Source organism: Myotis myotis, unplaced genomic scaffold (assembly GCF_014108235.1).
Source record: "Myotis myotis isolate mMyoMyo1 unplaced genomic scaffold, mMyoMyo1.p scaffold_m19_p_1, whole genome shotgun sequence".
NCBI lineage: Eukaryota > Metazoa > Chordata > Mammalia > Chiroptera > Vespertilionidae > Myotis > Myotis myotis.
Genome location: NW_023416313.1, coordinates 15,016,843 through 15,032,309, shown reverse-complemented (window position 1 = coordinate 15,032,309; position 15,467 = coordinate 15,016,843). Strand labels below are relative to the sequence as shown.

At 46.7% G+C, this 15,467-nt stretch overlaps 1 protein-coding gene across 3 annotated transcripts in view; it reads left to right on the top strand.

Moving 5' to 3' along the window:
* Positions 1–14,778, top strand: part of SEL1L3 (SEL1L family member 3) — a 107,237-nt gene extending 92,459 nt beyond the window's left edge. The window contains exons 22-25 of one of the 3 annotated variants that reach the window (XM_036330542.1): positions 1,596–1,723; positions 2,339–2,441; positions 2,523–2,595; positions 13,628–14,778. In XM_036330542.1, the coding sequence (XP_036186435.1) occupies positions 1,596–1,723; positions 2,339–2,441; positions 2,523–2,595; positions 13,628–13,767 (444 nt within the window). In that variant the 3' untranslated portion in view covers positions 13,768–14,778. Of the gene's footprint in view, positions 1–1,595; positions 1,724–2,338; positions 2,442–2,522; positions 2,596–13,627 lie in introns of those variants that run through there. The other 2 variants (XM_036330552.1, XR_004971244.1) reach the window with 2 other exon arrangements.
* Positions 14,779–15,467: the final 689 nt, after the last annotated feature.

Here is a 15,467-nt window from a genome sequence, read left to right as displayed (position 1 = left end):
CATATTTTAATGTGAATTCTCTATGCTCGTTCTTTGCCTGTGTTTATTGAAGTTTTGACACCTTTGAAAATTTAAATTATTGTTTTTTATACATTTGCCTCATAGATAATGAATCTTAAGTTATTACATTGCATATAAATATTCCTCTAGCCTATTTTCCCATTTATTCTAATCTTGTTATGTTTCCATTCTTCAGGGACTTTAAATTTTTATAGGTAATTTTTTTTTTCTTTTCTTTTAATGCGTTGTTTTAAGAGCACCTTCCTTTCAAAGTGCAACGAACTATTGTATTTTCTGTGTGTGTGTGTGTGTGTGTGTGTGTGCATCTTAAAGATACTTAACACTTCCATCTATTTAGAGGTTATTTGACAACATGAAGCTTAAGATTGGAGACTCTGGACCCTGTCTGTTCCTGTTTGAATCCCAGCTCTGCCCCTTTCTAGCTGTGTGACCCTGGGCAAATTCCTTAACCTCTCTGTGCCTTCGTTGCTTCATCTATGACATGAGGAGGATAATAGTACCTATCTCAATTTGTTGCTATGAGATTAAGTAAATAGATATAAAACAGAACAATGCCTCGCATAGAGCAAGCACTCAGAAAATGCTAGCTGCTGATATTTTTATCGTGGTTATTGCATAGGATGCTTGTGGGAGTCCTGGTCATACACCCAGGCGGATGATGATTTTCATTGAGATTGTTGTCAGTGGCAACTGAAAGGAAAGGCCAAAAGGAGACTATGTCATTAAAACATGACCACAAATTCTTTGAAGGGCAGCAAAGCGGTGAAGTTTGTAAAGCCCTAATGCTAAGTAAGGCCGTCTTTTGTTTATTTCTTGGTCTGACCGCATGCCCGGCTCATGATGGACAGTGTGTCGCCTCCCGGTAGTATAACAGCTCCCATCCTTGATGAAGGACCTCTACCATCAGGTTCTTAACTATGTTATTTCCTTGGACCTGCACAGCCAATGAGGCAGATCCTGCCTCTGAGGGTCAAGAACAAGGTGTATAATAAGGAAGGCGTGGGGAAATGTACCACAGTGGAGGCCTGTGCCAAGAGGAGTCATGAGAGGAGGTTTTCCACACTGGGAAAGCCAGGGAAGCTGAAACAAACACTGTCCGTTATTCTGTGCATCAGAGCGCCTCCCTACATGAGACTGTCAGTCATCAGTAGCATCCCCAGCCACAACAACGTTTTGTTAGGTCTCTGACATGCTGATGGGGACCCCGGGCATACTTGTAAGTGAGGGACATGGCCTTCGCCTCAGCGCTCCGGTTCTGCCGGTGACACAAGAGCGCATTTTCCCAGGAGCTCTGATTTGAGAGAATGAGCAGGAAAGGGCAGGTCCCCGGTTGGCTGGCTTCTGAGCAGATGGGACCCAGCATCCTCTGAAAGCCTCCTGGTTCTCCTGCAAATAAATTTCTCAGATGCATGTATTTAGGGAAACCATTCATCAATGAAGATGACAAAGCCATCTGGCTCTGGGGACTGGGGAAAAAAAATCTAGAGGTTGTAAAAGTTTACATTCCGATGAAGGGTGTGTGTCTGGGTTTTATTATGAGAAGCTGATGAGGTTGGTTTGTGGCTTGTTTTCAGGGGTTTTTTAACCTGGCCCTGCTCATTGAGGAAGGTGCTATAATCCCACATCACATTTTGGATTTCTTGGAAATTGACCCAACTCTCCATGCGAATAACATCTCCATCCTCCAGGAACTATACGAAAGGTGAGTTCAGAGCCTCTTTAATTCTGTGGAATCTGGAGGGACCCAGTGGATGCTGTTGGCTTCTTGGTTCAAGTTAGCCTGACTCTTACTTTGTAGCGTTTCTTGCTCTGAAAGGGCTCAGGATTTGTTTTGATTTGAGAACCTTCAGCTGGACCCAAACTTACTTCCGTCTTCTAGTTTCTGAGGCTTGAGATACAGAATGAGCATGATCTGAAGTTAAGGTGCTACCAAGGTTTTCCACAAGAGTGGGGAAAAATAACGTGTCCGATTAGACCATTTCTGCACGACAGGGCGGCATTCTGGTGTCTGGATGCAAAAAGACCTGGTGTCTGGACAGAAGTGTTGTCCCAGCAGCCCCTCCTGTTTTCAGGGACCTCCTTGACCCGTTAGCTTTTTATTAAGTGACCTTCTACTGAGATTTCTGGCAGGATCCTAGAATTTTAGGGCAGGCCTCAACCCCTCAGAACTGCCTTTCTTCCTTTGCCTCTCACCTCAAGTGTGCCTGCTTGTCCCAAGCAGAAGGAGGTGGGTTTGAGGGACTGAAAATACCCATCGTGAGTAATGCCACCAAAGTTTGGCTGACACTTCAGGGTGCCCTCTGCTTTGTGTCTGCAGGTGCTGGAGCCACAGTAGTGAGGAGTCCCTGAGCCCCTGCTCCCTGGCCTGGCTCTACCTTCACTTCCGGCTCATCTGGGGTGCTGTCCTGCACTCTGCCCTGGTAGGTACCCTCTCCCGCTGGCCCTACCCTCATGGTCCCTGCCCCTGTCAGTCATCTGATGCCTATTTCTGGTGTTTGTAGATCTATTTCCTGGGAACCTTCCTGCTGTCTGTGTTGATCGCCTGGACCCTGCAGTATTTCCAGTCTGTCTCAGGTAAGGCTTTCTCAAAGGCCAGGGCAATATAAAAACACTAGAGGCCCGGTGTACGAATTTGTGCATGGGTGGGGTCTGGCCGCCCTGCCCTGATGGGGGCCAATTGGGTTAGGCAGGCAGGGGGAGAGGCCGCAGGAGGTTGGCTGGCTGGCCCCGCCCCCAATCCAGCTGGGACCAGCAGGGGTAGGGGCCGCACCCCAATCAGGCCGGTTGGTTGGCCATAGTGCGCATCATAGCGACTTGTACTGGTCATTCTGGTCATTCCGGCATTCCGGTTGCTTGGCTTTTATATGTATAGATAGCAATTCTTTTCCTTACTAGAAAAGTCACCCTCTCCCTCCTCCTGCCCTTGACCATGCTATTTCCTTTTGTTAGGAGGGTGGGGTTGGGGGTCCTCCAAGGGGTATAGCATAATGCCTGGCTGATGGAAAACCCCAATTACTATTACATTTTTCAAAGTAAGCAGAACTCTTTTAATAAGAAGCTTAAGAATTGAACTGAAATGTCTTCCCGCATTGAAAATATCTGCTAGCAAAATTCTACCTCTGTGTGCCTTAAAACCCAGGCCAGAGGCCCCTCCAGCATAAACGCTTAGCCTGTTTATCCCAGTCCAAGGAGAGCGAGTCAGATAGGATGACAAACAAGCATCCGTGATGAATAAAAATACCCAGCCACTGCCGAAACCGGTTTGGCTCAGTGGATAGAGCGTCGGCCTGCGGACTGAAAGGTCCCAGGTTCGATTCCGGTTAAGGGCATGTACCTGGGTTGCGGGCACATCCCCAGTGGGAGATGTGCAGGAGGCAGCTGATCGATGTTTCTCTCTCATCGATGTTTCTAACTCTCTATCTCTCTCCCTTCCTCTCTGTAAAAAATCAATAAAATATATTAAAAAAAAAAAAATACCCAGCCACTGCCCAGGAGGTGTGGCTCAGTGGTTAAGTCAGGGCACATGCCTAGGTTTCGAGCTCAATCTCCAGGTGGGGGCATGCAGAAAGCAGCCAATCAATGATTCTCTCTCATCATTATGTTTCTCTCTCTCCCTCTCCCTTCCTCTATGAAATCAATAAAAATATATTATTTTTTAAAAAAATAATCCCAGCCACGTGGATTTGGAGGGAGGGTCTGAAGAGGAATGCAAAGTGCACATTTATTTTTGTGTGGTTTCCACAAGTTGCTATTATTTTTCTGTGCTAGTGCAGGGCAGTAGTTAAGGAAATGGACGCCTCTGTCTTTCTCTGTGAGCTTAGAGTCCAGACTTGGCTACTTATTAGCCGTGTGACTTACGGCGAGTTATTTCACCTTCTTGATCCTCCAATGCCTTGTCAATAAAATGAGGTTATAATAGTAGCTATGTCCCAGGGATGTTAAAAGGGTTCAGTGAAAAAATATATATATGACACTTACCAAAAGACAACTGTAGTTAAATCTTAGCTGTTATACTTACCTAGCTTATAAAACCCTCTCCGTAAATATTAGCTGTTACGTTTATCTCCCCTGTTGGGTCATAAACCGAGCTGGAGGAAGGTCTGTCATTTGTGGTCTCACACTTAGTAGGTGCTCAAGTTTGCTAATGTCCCTCGTGGAGGATTATAGTTTCCCGCCATCTCGGGTGGTTTCAAAGGACATGATTGCTCATGAAGACTAACGGGAACGTTTACAAAGGGACACGTTAGGACTGGACGTGGCATTTGAGCCTTTGCGTAGCCATTATTTATGTCACAGATAATGAAAAGCAAAAAAAGCACATTTCCCCTCCGACTCTATGGGGAGACAAAAGTCACTGTTACAAAAGGCTTCTTGTAAAATACGGAATCATTTCCCTCTGACTTACCTGACGAGGTTAACAGAGAACCAGCAAGAGCCCTCCCAGCTTTGATGCCTTGTGGTGTTCCGGCTTATAAATTTTCCCCGTGCAAATCCTGTCCCGTCCCCAAATTTGTTGCCATTTATTTTGCATCTTGTCACTGTTTTCCATTTCAAATTATCTTTGTCATTTTTTCTCTGTAGAAATATTGTTATGATTATTACAAATGCAATTCCGTTGGAGGAGCTAAAAATTGTCTTTATGATTTTATGCCAGCTGGTAGCCATGAAAATTCATGGGCTGGTGGAATTGCTTGGATCAGAAGTCTTCATTGTCAGTCCCTCCACATTCTCATCTCCCTGTCCGTCCTGCCCTTTTGTGGATTTTTCTTTCCTGTGTATCCTTTACTCCTTCACACATTTTCATCATTTTTTTCAAACTCTTTTTATTTGCTTCTTCCTTAACATCCCCTCCCTCCCTGTTGACCAGCCTTAGAGAAGTCTGCATGGAATCTTTAAAAAATTTTAATTCTAGCCCTGACTGGTGTTACTCGGTAGTTAGAGCGTAGGCCCATGCACCAAAGGGTCATGGGTTCAATTCCCAGTCAAGAACACATACCTGGGTTGCAGGTTCAATCCCAGGCCCAGTTGGGGTGTATGCAGGAGGCAACCAATCTCTCTCTCTCTCTTTCTCTCTCTCTCTCTCTCTTTCTCTCTCTCTCTCTCTCTTTCTCTCTCTCTCTCTCTCTCTTTCTCTCTCTCTCTCTCTTTCTCTCTTTCCCCCTTCCCCCACCCCCACCTCTCATCCCCTTCCTCCCTCCCTTCCACTGTCTCTAAAAATCAATGGAAAAAATATCCTCGGGTGAGGATTAACCAAAAAAAAAAATTTTAATTATCTGCTCTTCATGTTCCAGATGAAGAATTGAGGCCAAAGGGATGAAGTGGCCTGCCCCATAATCGCAAATTAAAGTCCCAGAGAGCATGTAGGGCAGCAGAATTCCCAGACTCACCATACTTTAAAACAGCCATTATCATCTACCTCCGACCTATTGTCCCCTGACATAAGAAATATGTTGCAGCACATTTTTGGTACCCTGAAATGAATGATAATTACCCTGCCTACACACTTGTGTGGGGTTTTTTTTTTAAGAATGCCCTCACACCAATAGAAAGGAGAAGTAAAAAGAACTAATTATCATAAAGTAATATCTTTTTCAATATTTAAATTCTAGCCCAGTGCTTCTTCATTACAATGTGCACACGAATCACCCAGGGAGCTTGTTAAATGCAGATCCTGACTCAGTAGGTCCCGGCGGGCCTGGGATTCGCCGTCTCTAACAAGCTTTCGGGTGATGTCCAATCCACACTACCATTCCTTGGACAACACTTTTGAGTCATAAGGGCCTAGAAGTAAAAACAAAACATCTCCATGTATTTCCAAAATATGCCCCACAGTGTTGCCTACCAGCCCTGGTAGAACTAGGGTTGAGTTAAAATATATAGCAGATTATTTTCGTGTGTTTCAGGTTGTCAGCATAAGTGCATACCTGTCAATAACTCTGAAATAAGAGGGTACTATTCCATCAGCATTGGGGTGATGGGGCCCGGGCAATAGAAGCGCAGAGAGTGGAGAAGCCACGGGTGCGAGGTCCCATGACCTGCCCCATGGGAAGGGAAAAGACGTCCTAGATACTGGTGGCAGCCATGGCATGGAGAAGCAAGCGCAGTAATGGAGGGGGGCCGGTTTGAGAATTAGGGGCTACCTTCAGCAGCCTTGTGCAGGGATTGTACTGTCAGGTAGGGATCTTTGTCATTTCGTGATTTGCATATTTCCAGTCAGTTGTTTTTAAAAATTAGTGATTTATGGTCAAGCCTTTAAATTGAGCTGTCCATCCATTTTGCGATCAGCTCCAGCTACCTTCATTTCCCCCCTGAGCTTATATACTCGGTGATTTATACTCAATACTTTGCTGCGCTTGCCACATTAAATTGTCCCGCATTCGGAAGGCTGGCAGCGCATGCCAGTAGCTGAGGGCACAGGCTCAGAGTCAGGATGCTGCCGGGACTCTGGCCCTGCCACTCTCCATGTGACCTTGGGCAGGGATCCTATCTGTGCCTCAGTTTCCCCTGCGGAAATAGTACAGCTCCCTCCTATTGTAATTGAGACAACAGGATGTAAAGTGCTTGGAACTCCGCAAATGTTAGCTCCCAAGGAGCAATGTCCCAGGGCATGTTCCCTGCAAGGAAAGCATGCTGACACCAGGTAGCGCCTGCACTTAGGTAGCTTGGTTTATCTCCGAAACAGACACAATTGCCAGAGCCTAGCATGGTCTTCTATGTTGTGAGACTCTTTCTAAAACACAGAATGCTTAAAAAGCATCTAAACAAAGGTGCTGAGTAGTCTATCAAAAGCACCAAAACAAGTACACAAAAGGTACTACACACCTATTTTATTTCATTTAAGGGAACTTACTTTAATACACACACACACACACACACACACACACACACACACACACACACTAGAGGCCCTGCGCATGGATTCGTGCACATTGAAAGTAAATTAATTAGCACATGGCCGGCAGGGCAGGACTGGACCAGACGGGCCGGACATACTCTGAGTCAACCTCCCGTGGTCCCTCCCCGGCTGGCCGCACCTGGGGTAGTGCCAGGGCTCAAAGGGCATCTGTGGAGTGAGCAGGGTACCTCCAGCAATTGGTGTCCCTCAGCCTGGCCTCTGGAGATTGGGCCAATACCAGCTCTCTAACATCCCTGGAGGGGTCCTGGAGTGTGAGAGGACACTCTGCAAAGTTGCTGTCACTTGGCAGCTCCTGCATTGAGCATCTGCCCCCTGGTGGTCATTGCACATCATAGCTACGGGCCAGCCAGTCAGCCGGTTGCTTAGGCTTTTATATATATAGGTATATATATAAAAGCATAATATGCTAATTAGACTAGACGTTCTTCTGGACTAAGCCAGGGCTGCAGCCATGGGATTGAGGCAGAGGCAGCCGCAGCTGCAGCGGCTGTGAGGGAGGGATCCAGGTAGCCGCCTGCGGCTGCGAAGGCCCACTCTTCATGAATTTTGTGCATCGGGCCTCTAGTATATATATATGAGAGAGAGAGAGAGAGAGAGAGAGAGAGAGAGAGAGAGAGAGAGAGATTTCAGAGAGGAAGGGAAAGAGAGAGAGAAATAGAAACATAAATGATGAGAGAGAATCATCGATTGGCTACCTCCTGCATGCCCCACACTGGGGATTGAGCCTGCATCCCGGGCATGTGCTTGGACATGTGGCCTGACTAGGAATCGAACCATGACCTCCTGGTTCATAGGTTGACACTCAGCTGCTGAGCCACGCCAGCTGGACTAAGGGAACTTACTTTTGGCTCTTAGCTTGCATTCCACCAGGCAGCTCTGTCTTTCTTGGGACTGACATCTCCCCGGGTAGTGCACAGGTCCCTGGGTCTTTGGTGACACTCGCAACACTCATATGGCCACAAGTCTGAAAACAGAACACACACTGCACCCCAGGGCCCACCTATCCCTCCAGGTCCACTGGCATGGCAGCTTCTGGGTCACCAGGGAGTCCCATCATCTTTGCTGAAGCTAGGCTCCTTTGGCCCTTTTTCCTTCCAAGTCTTCCTCCGAGGGCTGAAAGGGAGGGCTTCCCTGATGGTGCAGCCCTCAGCTGGGCTCAGCCACTTCCCCAGGCTCCACAAGCTCCTTTTCCTGCTTCATTGCATCTCTGAGGCACTCTTCCTCCCCCCTCCCTGTCAGGGACACCAAGCATAATTGCCTTAATGGACTCAGGCTTTCAAAAAAAACCCAAAAAATCCCAAAGCAAAATATGTCTAAAACCAACTCCATTTCTGTCCTGCCACAAATTTCCCCTGAGACAAAAAGAAAAAAAAAAAAAGCATGGAGCCTGGTTACTGGAAGGAAAGGGAAGGGAAGAAGAGGGGAGAAAATGTAAATGATCATTTCAAAGAAAGAGTCCTGCCTTACTAGTATCGGCATAAACTTTATGTCTAAACTAGAGGCCTGGTGCATGGAATTCGTGCATTTGGAGGGAGGGGCGTCCCTCAGCCTGGCCTGTGCCCTCTTGCAGTCTAGGAGCTGTCAGTCGGATCACCTTAGCGCTGCCGTGGAGGCGGGAGAGGCTCCCACCACCACCACTGCGCTCACCAACCATGAGCCCGGCTTCTGGCTGAGCAGCGCTCCCCCTATGGGAGCACACTAACCACCAGGGGGCAGCTCCTGCATAGAGCATCTGCCCCTGGTGGTCAGTGCGTGTCTTAGCGACCGACCGTTCCACTGTTCGGTCGATTTGCATATTAGCCTTTTATTATATAGGATGGAATACACAGTACAGAGCGAGGTTTGCAGAACTACCTGCTCCTCGGCGTGACTGGGTAGCCTTTTAAACCAATGTCAGCCTACTCAAAACATTCCTAATTTAAGCCAACTCATCCTTTCTGCTTGAGTGGTTAGCCAGTGTAGGAGGAAGATAATACAAACAAGATTAATTAAACCTTTTCCCACTCTTTTCCTGTCCTCCACATTTCTAATTAATGAGGTTGCCACTAACATTACAGTAAAACGACACAAAATGTGGTGCCCATGAAAGAAGCAGTGGCCTGCAAGTCAGAGCGACGTACTGATGAGGTTTCACCTTTCTCCTACCTCATTACCCTCACGCCCTCCCAGTATCTCCACTCGCAAGAAAGGTTCCAATGACACGGGTCACGTTTGTGCTGGGCCCTGCTCTACTGAGAGGCCCAAAGGAAGTAGGCTAGATCTTATTCATAGCTGAGATTTCCAGGGCTTCCTCCTCAGGCACCCTTCTACCCCATCTTGGCAAACATTCTGCAGTCTCAGGGTACACCCAGTATACTCCATGTTCTCCTTTTCCGTACACTCCTGTCTGGTCAGCTGGCAAGCAGATGTTTTCCCTACAATGGTCCACAACGGGGTTTGGCAAGCTTTTTCTGTAAAGGGCCAGATAATAAACATTTGGGGCTTTGAGGGCCATCTCTGTCATGACTCAACTTTCCTTATATTATTTTTTTGTTAAAACTCACCCAAGGATTTTTTTAAATTTTTTTTTAATATATGTTTCTATTGATTTCAGAGAGGAAGAGAGAGGGAGAGAGAAACATCAATGGTGAGAGAAAATCATTGATTGGCTGCCTCCTGCACACTCCCTACTGGGGACCAAGCCTACAACCAGGCGTGTGCCCTGATCAGGTATTGAACTGTGACCTCCTGGTTCCCTGGTTCATAAGTCAACGCTCAACCTGAGCCAGGCCGAGGATATTTTCTCCATTGATTTTTAGAGAGGGAGGGAGGGTGGGAGGGAGTGAGGGGGAGAGAGAGGAGAGAGAAAAACCTCAATGTGCCTCTTGATTGGTTGCCTCCCTGCACCTGCAACCCAGATATGTGCCCTTAACCTGGAATTGAGCCCACAATCCTTTGGTGCACAGGCCAACACTCTAACCACTGCACACACTAGCCAGGGCATGACTCAACTTTCCTTATTGTGTGAAAGCAGCCATTGACAATCCATGAAAATGAACGGTGTGGCTGATTGTCAATCATACTTTACTACGGACATGAAAATTTTAATCTTGCCCTGGCTGGTTTGTCTCAGTGGATAGAGCATTAGCCTGCAGACTAAAGGGTCCTGGGTTCAGTCCCGGTCACGTGCCGGGCTGCAGGCTAGATCCCCAGTAGGGGGCATGCAGGAGGCAGTTGATCAATGATTCTCTCTCATGACTGATGTTTTTATTTCTCCCTCTCCCTTCCTCTCTGAAATCAATAAAAATATATATTTTTTAAAAATATGAATCTCATGTGGTTTTCATATGTCATGAAATATAACTTTTTTAATTTTTGTTCAATCATTTAAAAAGGTAGGAGCCATTCTTAGGTGGTGAGCCATACAAACACAGGCAGTGAGCCTCATCGTCTGCCCATGGGGCTCGGGGCCAGCTCTTGATTTTTCTCACTAATGTACGGAAAATGGTCCCCCGAGTGGCAAGTAACCCAAAAATCACTTCTATTTGGCTCTGGAATATGATGTGTAATTTTTAAAACAACACATGTATTTTCCTGGTTACCTTGATTCTAGTCCAGTAATCAAATTAGCACGCATTCCAGGTGAGCACAGAACAAGAGGCCACTTGGAAATGATGGCGGGCTGTGGGGGGCTTGTCCGGTGATTGCAGACCCGCAGTGGGAGGGGAGAAGTCCTTCTCCCGTGGGCAATAACAAGCTTCCTGTAGAAGCATTGAGCATTTTTATTGCGCTCTGACTAGAAGGTTTAAACGGTGGCCATGCTGATTATGCATTCCTTCCACGTTCCCGCAGTGGCACTTTTTTATTTTAATCAGAAAACTGATTGCTGGGTTATCTTGTTACCATGGTGATTTAAACATTTCCCTCCTCTTGAAAAGGGAAAATGCATGCCTTCATTAACTTCTGCAGAGATCATCAGAAAGATCCATGTGAGGGCCTAAGGCGGTCTTGGGCCATCTGATCCAAGCCTCTCTGTTCACAGATGAGGAAACCAAGGCCTACGAGACTCATTTAGAAATTCACAGTATCTACCCCAAAGCCATGTATGAGTGGTGGTTAAATGAGACTCAACCAGACCAGGTCTCTGGGGTCCAGCCAGTGGTCTTTGTGCACATCCCTGTGCCTCCTGCTCCCTGCCACAGTTAGATCACCGGCCAGAGTGATGGCTTTAACCGAGAAATGTCACATCATTATGCAACCCCCTAGCTCCCCCGACCCCAACACTATCCTGTTCTCGCAGAGTAGTCTCTGGGTTCACAAGAGCTCCTGTAGGTACTGGATGAGATTCCTGGAGGCTTTGGAGCCCATTGCTGAATTTCTTAGACTGGCCTTCTGGAGATGCCTCTAGGTCAGGGGTGGGCAAACTTTTTGACTCGAGGGCCACAATGGGTTCTTAAACTGGACCGGAGGGCCGGAACAAAAGCATGGATGGAGTGTTTGTGTGAACTAATATAAATTCAAAGTAAACATCATTACATAAAAGAGTACGGTCTTTTTTTTTTTTTAGTTTTATTCATTTCAAACGGGCCGGGCCGTAGTTTGCCCACGGCTGCTCTAGGTACTTGGAGGTGCAACTCTTGAAGGGTTTTTCTAGAAGTCAGATTGCCAATATGTGCATCTTCTTAAAGTCAATACGTTTCAGGATGGAACCTTTAAAAATGGTTCCACTGACTGGAAACTGTAAGAGACTTTAGGATTCCTGAGTTTAATTAAGATCACTACTTAAAAGCAAACTACCAGTAGCAATTGTTGCACAAACTAGGGTCATTGTGTTAGCTGTATGTCACGCATCCCTGCATACCGCTACCCTCATTTTACAGATAAGAAACCAGCTCAGAGTGGTTAAGTAACTTGCTCAAGATCACTCTGCTGGTAAACATCAGAGCCATTTGACTTCTGGTCTTTCTGGCTCCACAGTTTTCTGCTGTTTTCTTAGGCTACTGAGGCCTGAAGGAAAACTGTAGGCATCTCAGAAACAAATGCACCAGCTCTGTCGTCAATCCTGCAAGCCTGACATTAATAAATCCTAACACACATCTATAGTAAACCAGGTTTCTAATAGCAATAACTGACGTTTGTTGAGTTCCTTCGCCTGCCAGGCACTATTCTAAGCACCACTAGCCTCTACCTACTACATGCCAGTAGTACACCACCCTCCATTGTGACAACCGAAAATATCTAACATGGCTAGCTGTCCCCTAGAAGGCAAAGTTGCTCCCATTTGAAAACCATTGACATCTATATATATAAAAGGCTAATATGCTAAGTGTCTGTCCGACCGGTAGCTGTGATGCACACTGACCACCAGGGGGAAGACGCTCAACACAGGAGCTGCCGAGCTGCAGTGACTTGGAAGCGGCAGTTCTTGGGTGATGCACCCCAAAACCAGAGAGGAGGGAGCCTGATTCCTCATGGGGCCACGCGATTCCACCTTTGGCCGTGGGTTATGTTGTTGCTGGGGCACTGTCGGCCCTGAATATGGTTTACTGCACACTTGCATTTGTGTTCCACACCCTGTACAACAGCAACTTTGCAGAGTGGCCTCTCGGACTCCTCAGGGGATGTTGGAGAGCCAGTTTTGTCCTGATCCTTGCAGGCCAGGCCAAGGAACCCCACCTGCAGGACGGACTCCGCTTACTCCGCAGATGCCCTTAGAGCCACAGTGCCACCCCAGGTGCAGCTTGCCAGGGAGGGACTGCGGGAGGTTGGTTCCAGGGTGTGTCTGGCCTGTCTTGCCCAGTTCCACCCTGCCAACCACCTAATTAATTTCCTTCCAATATGCACGAATCCATGCACCAGGTCACTTATAAAATATAAAACTTTCTAAGCCTCCCTAACATGTTGGTGGTCCAACCGCCTACCTAATGGTAGATTGATAAATAATTAGAATTAGTAATTATGTTTTTCAAAACTTAAATACATTTATTTAAATAAAATATTTTAAACCAAATTTGGTACATCCAAATGGTATCCTATATAATAAAAGGCTAATATGCAAATTGACCAAACAGAGGAATGACCGGTCGCTATGATGTGCACTGACCACCAGGGGGCAGACACTCAGCACAGAAGCTGCCCCCTGGTGGTCAGTGCACTCCCACAGGAGGAGCACCACTCAGCCAGAACCGAGGCTCACGGCTGGTGAGTGCAGCGGCGGTGGCAGGAGCCTCTCCTGCCTCCGCAGCAGTGCAAAGGATGTCTGACAGATGGCTTAGGCCTGCTCCCAGGCCTCTAGTAAGAACATAAATAAAACCAACAGTTCTTCCTAATTGATTGGTATAATTTATAGCTTGCATTGCATCAATGCCATGAAGGGAGGAGAAGAGGTGGCCACAAGAAACATCAACCAGAGAGTTGTTTTGTTTTGTTTTGTTTGATTAAAATATTAAGCTGGAAGTCACAGCATAAGTGCAGCGTCCCAGGATGTCAGGACCATTAGAAATCTTCATATATCTATTTCAACCTGCCATTTTAGAGAAGGCGACACCAAAGTCTAAAGAACGTAGAAAATGGGTCCAAAATTGCTTACCTAGTCAGTTTCAGGGCCACTGAATTAAAAGCATCTCTCCTGGCTTGCTGGGCTCTGGGTATGGTTGTGGGCCCTGCATGTACTGTTGTGAATACTCACCATCTGTTTGTGTGTCTCTGCAGCCAACAGTTTCAACGTGACACCAGCCAGGGCCTCCCCAGACGACACCGCTCCCACTGCAAGTCCAGCTGTGACTCCAGCTGCAGATGTCTCTGCTCAGGACCAGCCCACAGTCACTAATAACCCAGAGCCACGTGGGTGAACTGTGCACTCCAGGTCTCTCTCGATGAGAGAGAGTCCTTTGGATGGGTGGTATTGTAAAGCTGGGGCCAGGGCATTGTACTGATAAACACCTTGAAAGTCTTGTCAACTGGATGTGAATTTTGCACTTGGTGTCTTTTTTTTTTTTTTTTTTTAATCAAATGACAAAGGAGTGCCCAGAGCATTCAAACAAATACAAGAACCATCCTGATCTAAGGAGTGTGTTGGAGGTTAGCTGGGTCATCGCAGACGTCCATTCCCAGTGACTCTGTGTATTGGTAGTCACAGTTTGCCCAGCCACATATCGCAATCCTTATATCCTGGGACGTCATTTACGAATCTTAGCCCCTTGTTCATCCCCTTTTATTCAATAACAGAAAATTGTGACTTTTCTACAAGTAGGTAATATTCTGGTACATGTGTTTGCCACAGCCCTGCTCCTCGGAGTCCAACCAAGAGATTGCAATTTGGCTTCTAACACCCAGTAGTTCTGAGGCGCTTTGACATAAATCGGTTGTGGCTGGAAGTGCAGGGAAGGCGATGGCTTTGTAAATTGGTTTACATTTTGCTCCTTGAATTTTTCTAGGGTTGTAGTGCTTCCGAATCATTCAATGACATTGTTGGGCATCGGTTACCTTTCAATTGCAATCCATAAAATAACATTTAGAAAATGCTTAGTATTTAAGTGTAGCCTTCTCCATGAATTACCCATTAGAATAGACTGGCAGCAGTGGGATGTGCAGGAAAAATGCCTTTAATTCACAGTCATCCCCACCCCTTATGCCTGCCTGAGTCCATGTAGGGGTGTGTGTGTGTGTGTGTGTGTGTGTGTGAGTGAGAGAGAGAGAGAGAGAGAGAGAGAGAGAGAGAGAGAGAGAGAGAGAGAGAGAGAGAGACAGAGGGAGAGGAAAGGCAGACTGTGCACTGTATGCTGCTAAGGTGGTAAATAAATCAGTAATGCAATATTGTGGGTCCAAACTACTCTTTGCACTACTTTATTTACAGTAGTAAATAAAAATTATTTTTATACATTAACTTCCAGGAAGTGTTTTTTCTCTCCTTTTTCATAGTTACTGTTGTCGTTGTACAAAGTCCTCAGGTTTATGCATTCCCCTCAAGAGACAAAAAAAAAAAGAAAGTCCTCCTTCAGAAGGGATCCTTCTGATAACCCTTGAACGCTGGCGGGAGGTGGCAGGCGGCTGCTCTCCAGGAATCCAAGCCCAGGATCTGACTCCATGATGTTTGCACAGGATCAGACATTGTTTCAAGGTTTCCGGTTGCTCTGAGGCTGGGTTCATACCACCTCTGGGTTAAGTTTGCAGCCTACCCTCTTTCTCCTCTGTGTGCTCTTGTCTGATAGCAGAGCTTTTCCTTCCTGCTTTCGAATGAGCCAGACTTTGGAGCCCTGGGTTCAGATCCTGTTTCGGTAACTTCCTAGCTCGGTAAGCTTACAAGAGTGATTAACCCTTTGAGTTTCAGATTATCCTATATAATAAAAGGCTAATATACAAATTGTCTCTTCAACCGGGAGTTTGATCAGGGGGCAGGGCTGGCCGGCCAACCGACCGCAGCCCTTCCCCCTGGCCAGCCCTGCCCCCAATCGGCCCCCATTAGGGCAGGCTGGCCGGACCCCACCTGTGCATGAATTTGTGCACCGGGCCTCTAGTTGTCATATAAAATAGGGGTAATAAAAGTCACCTC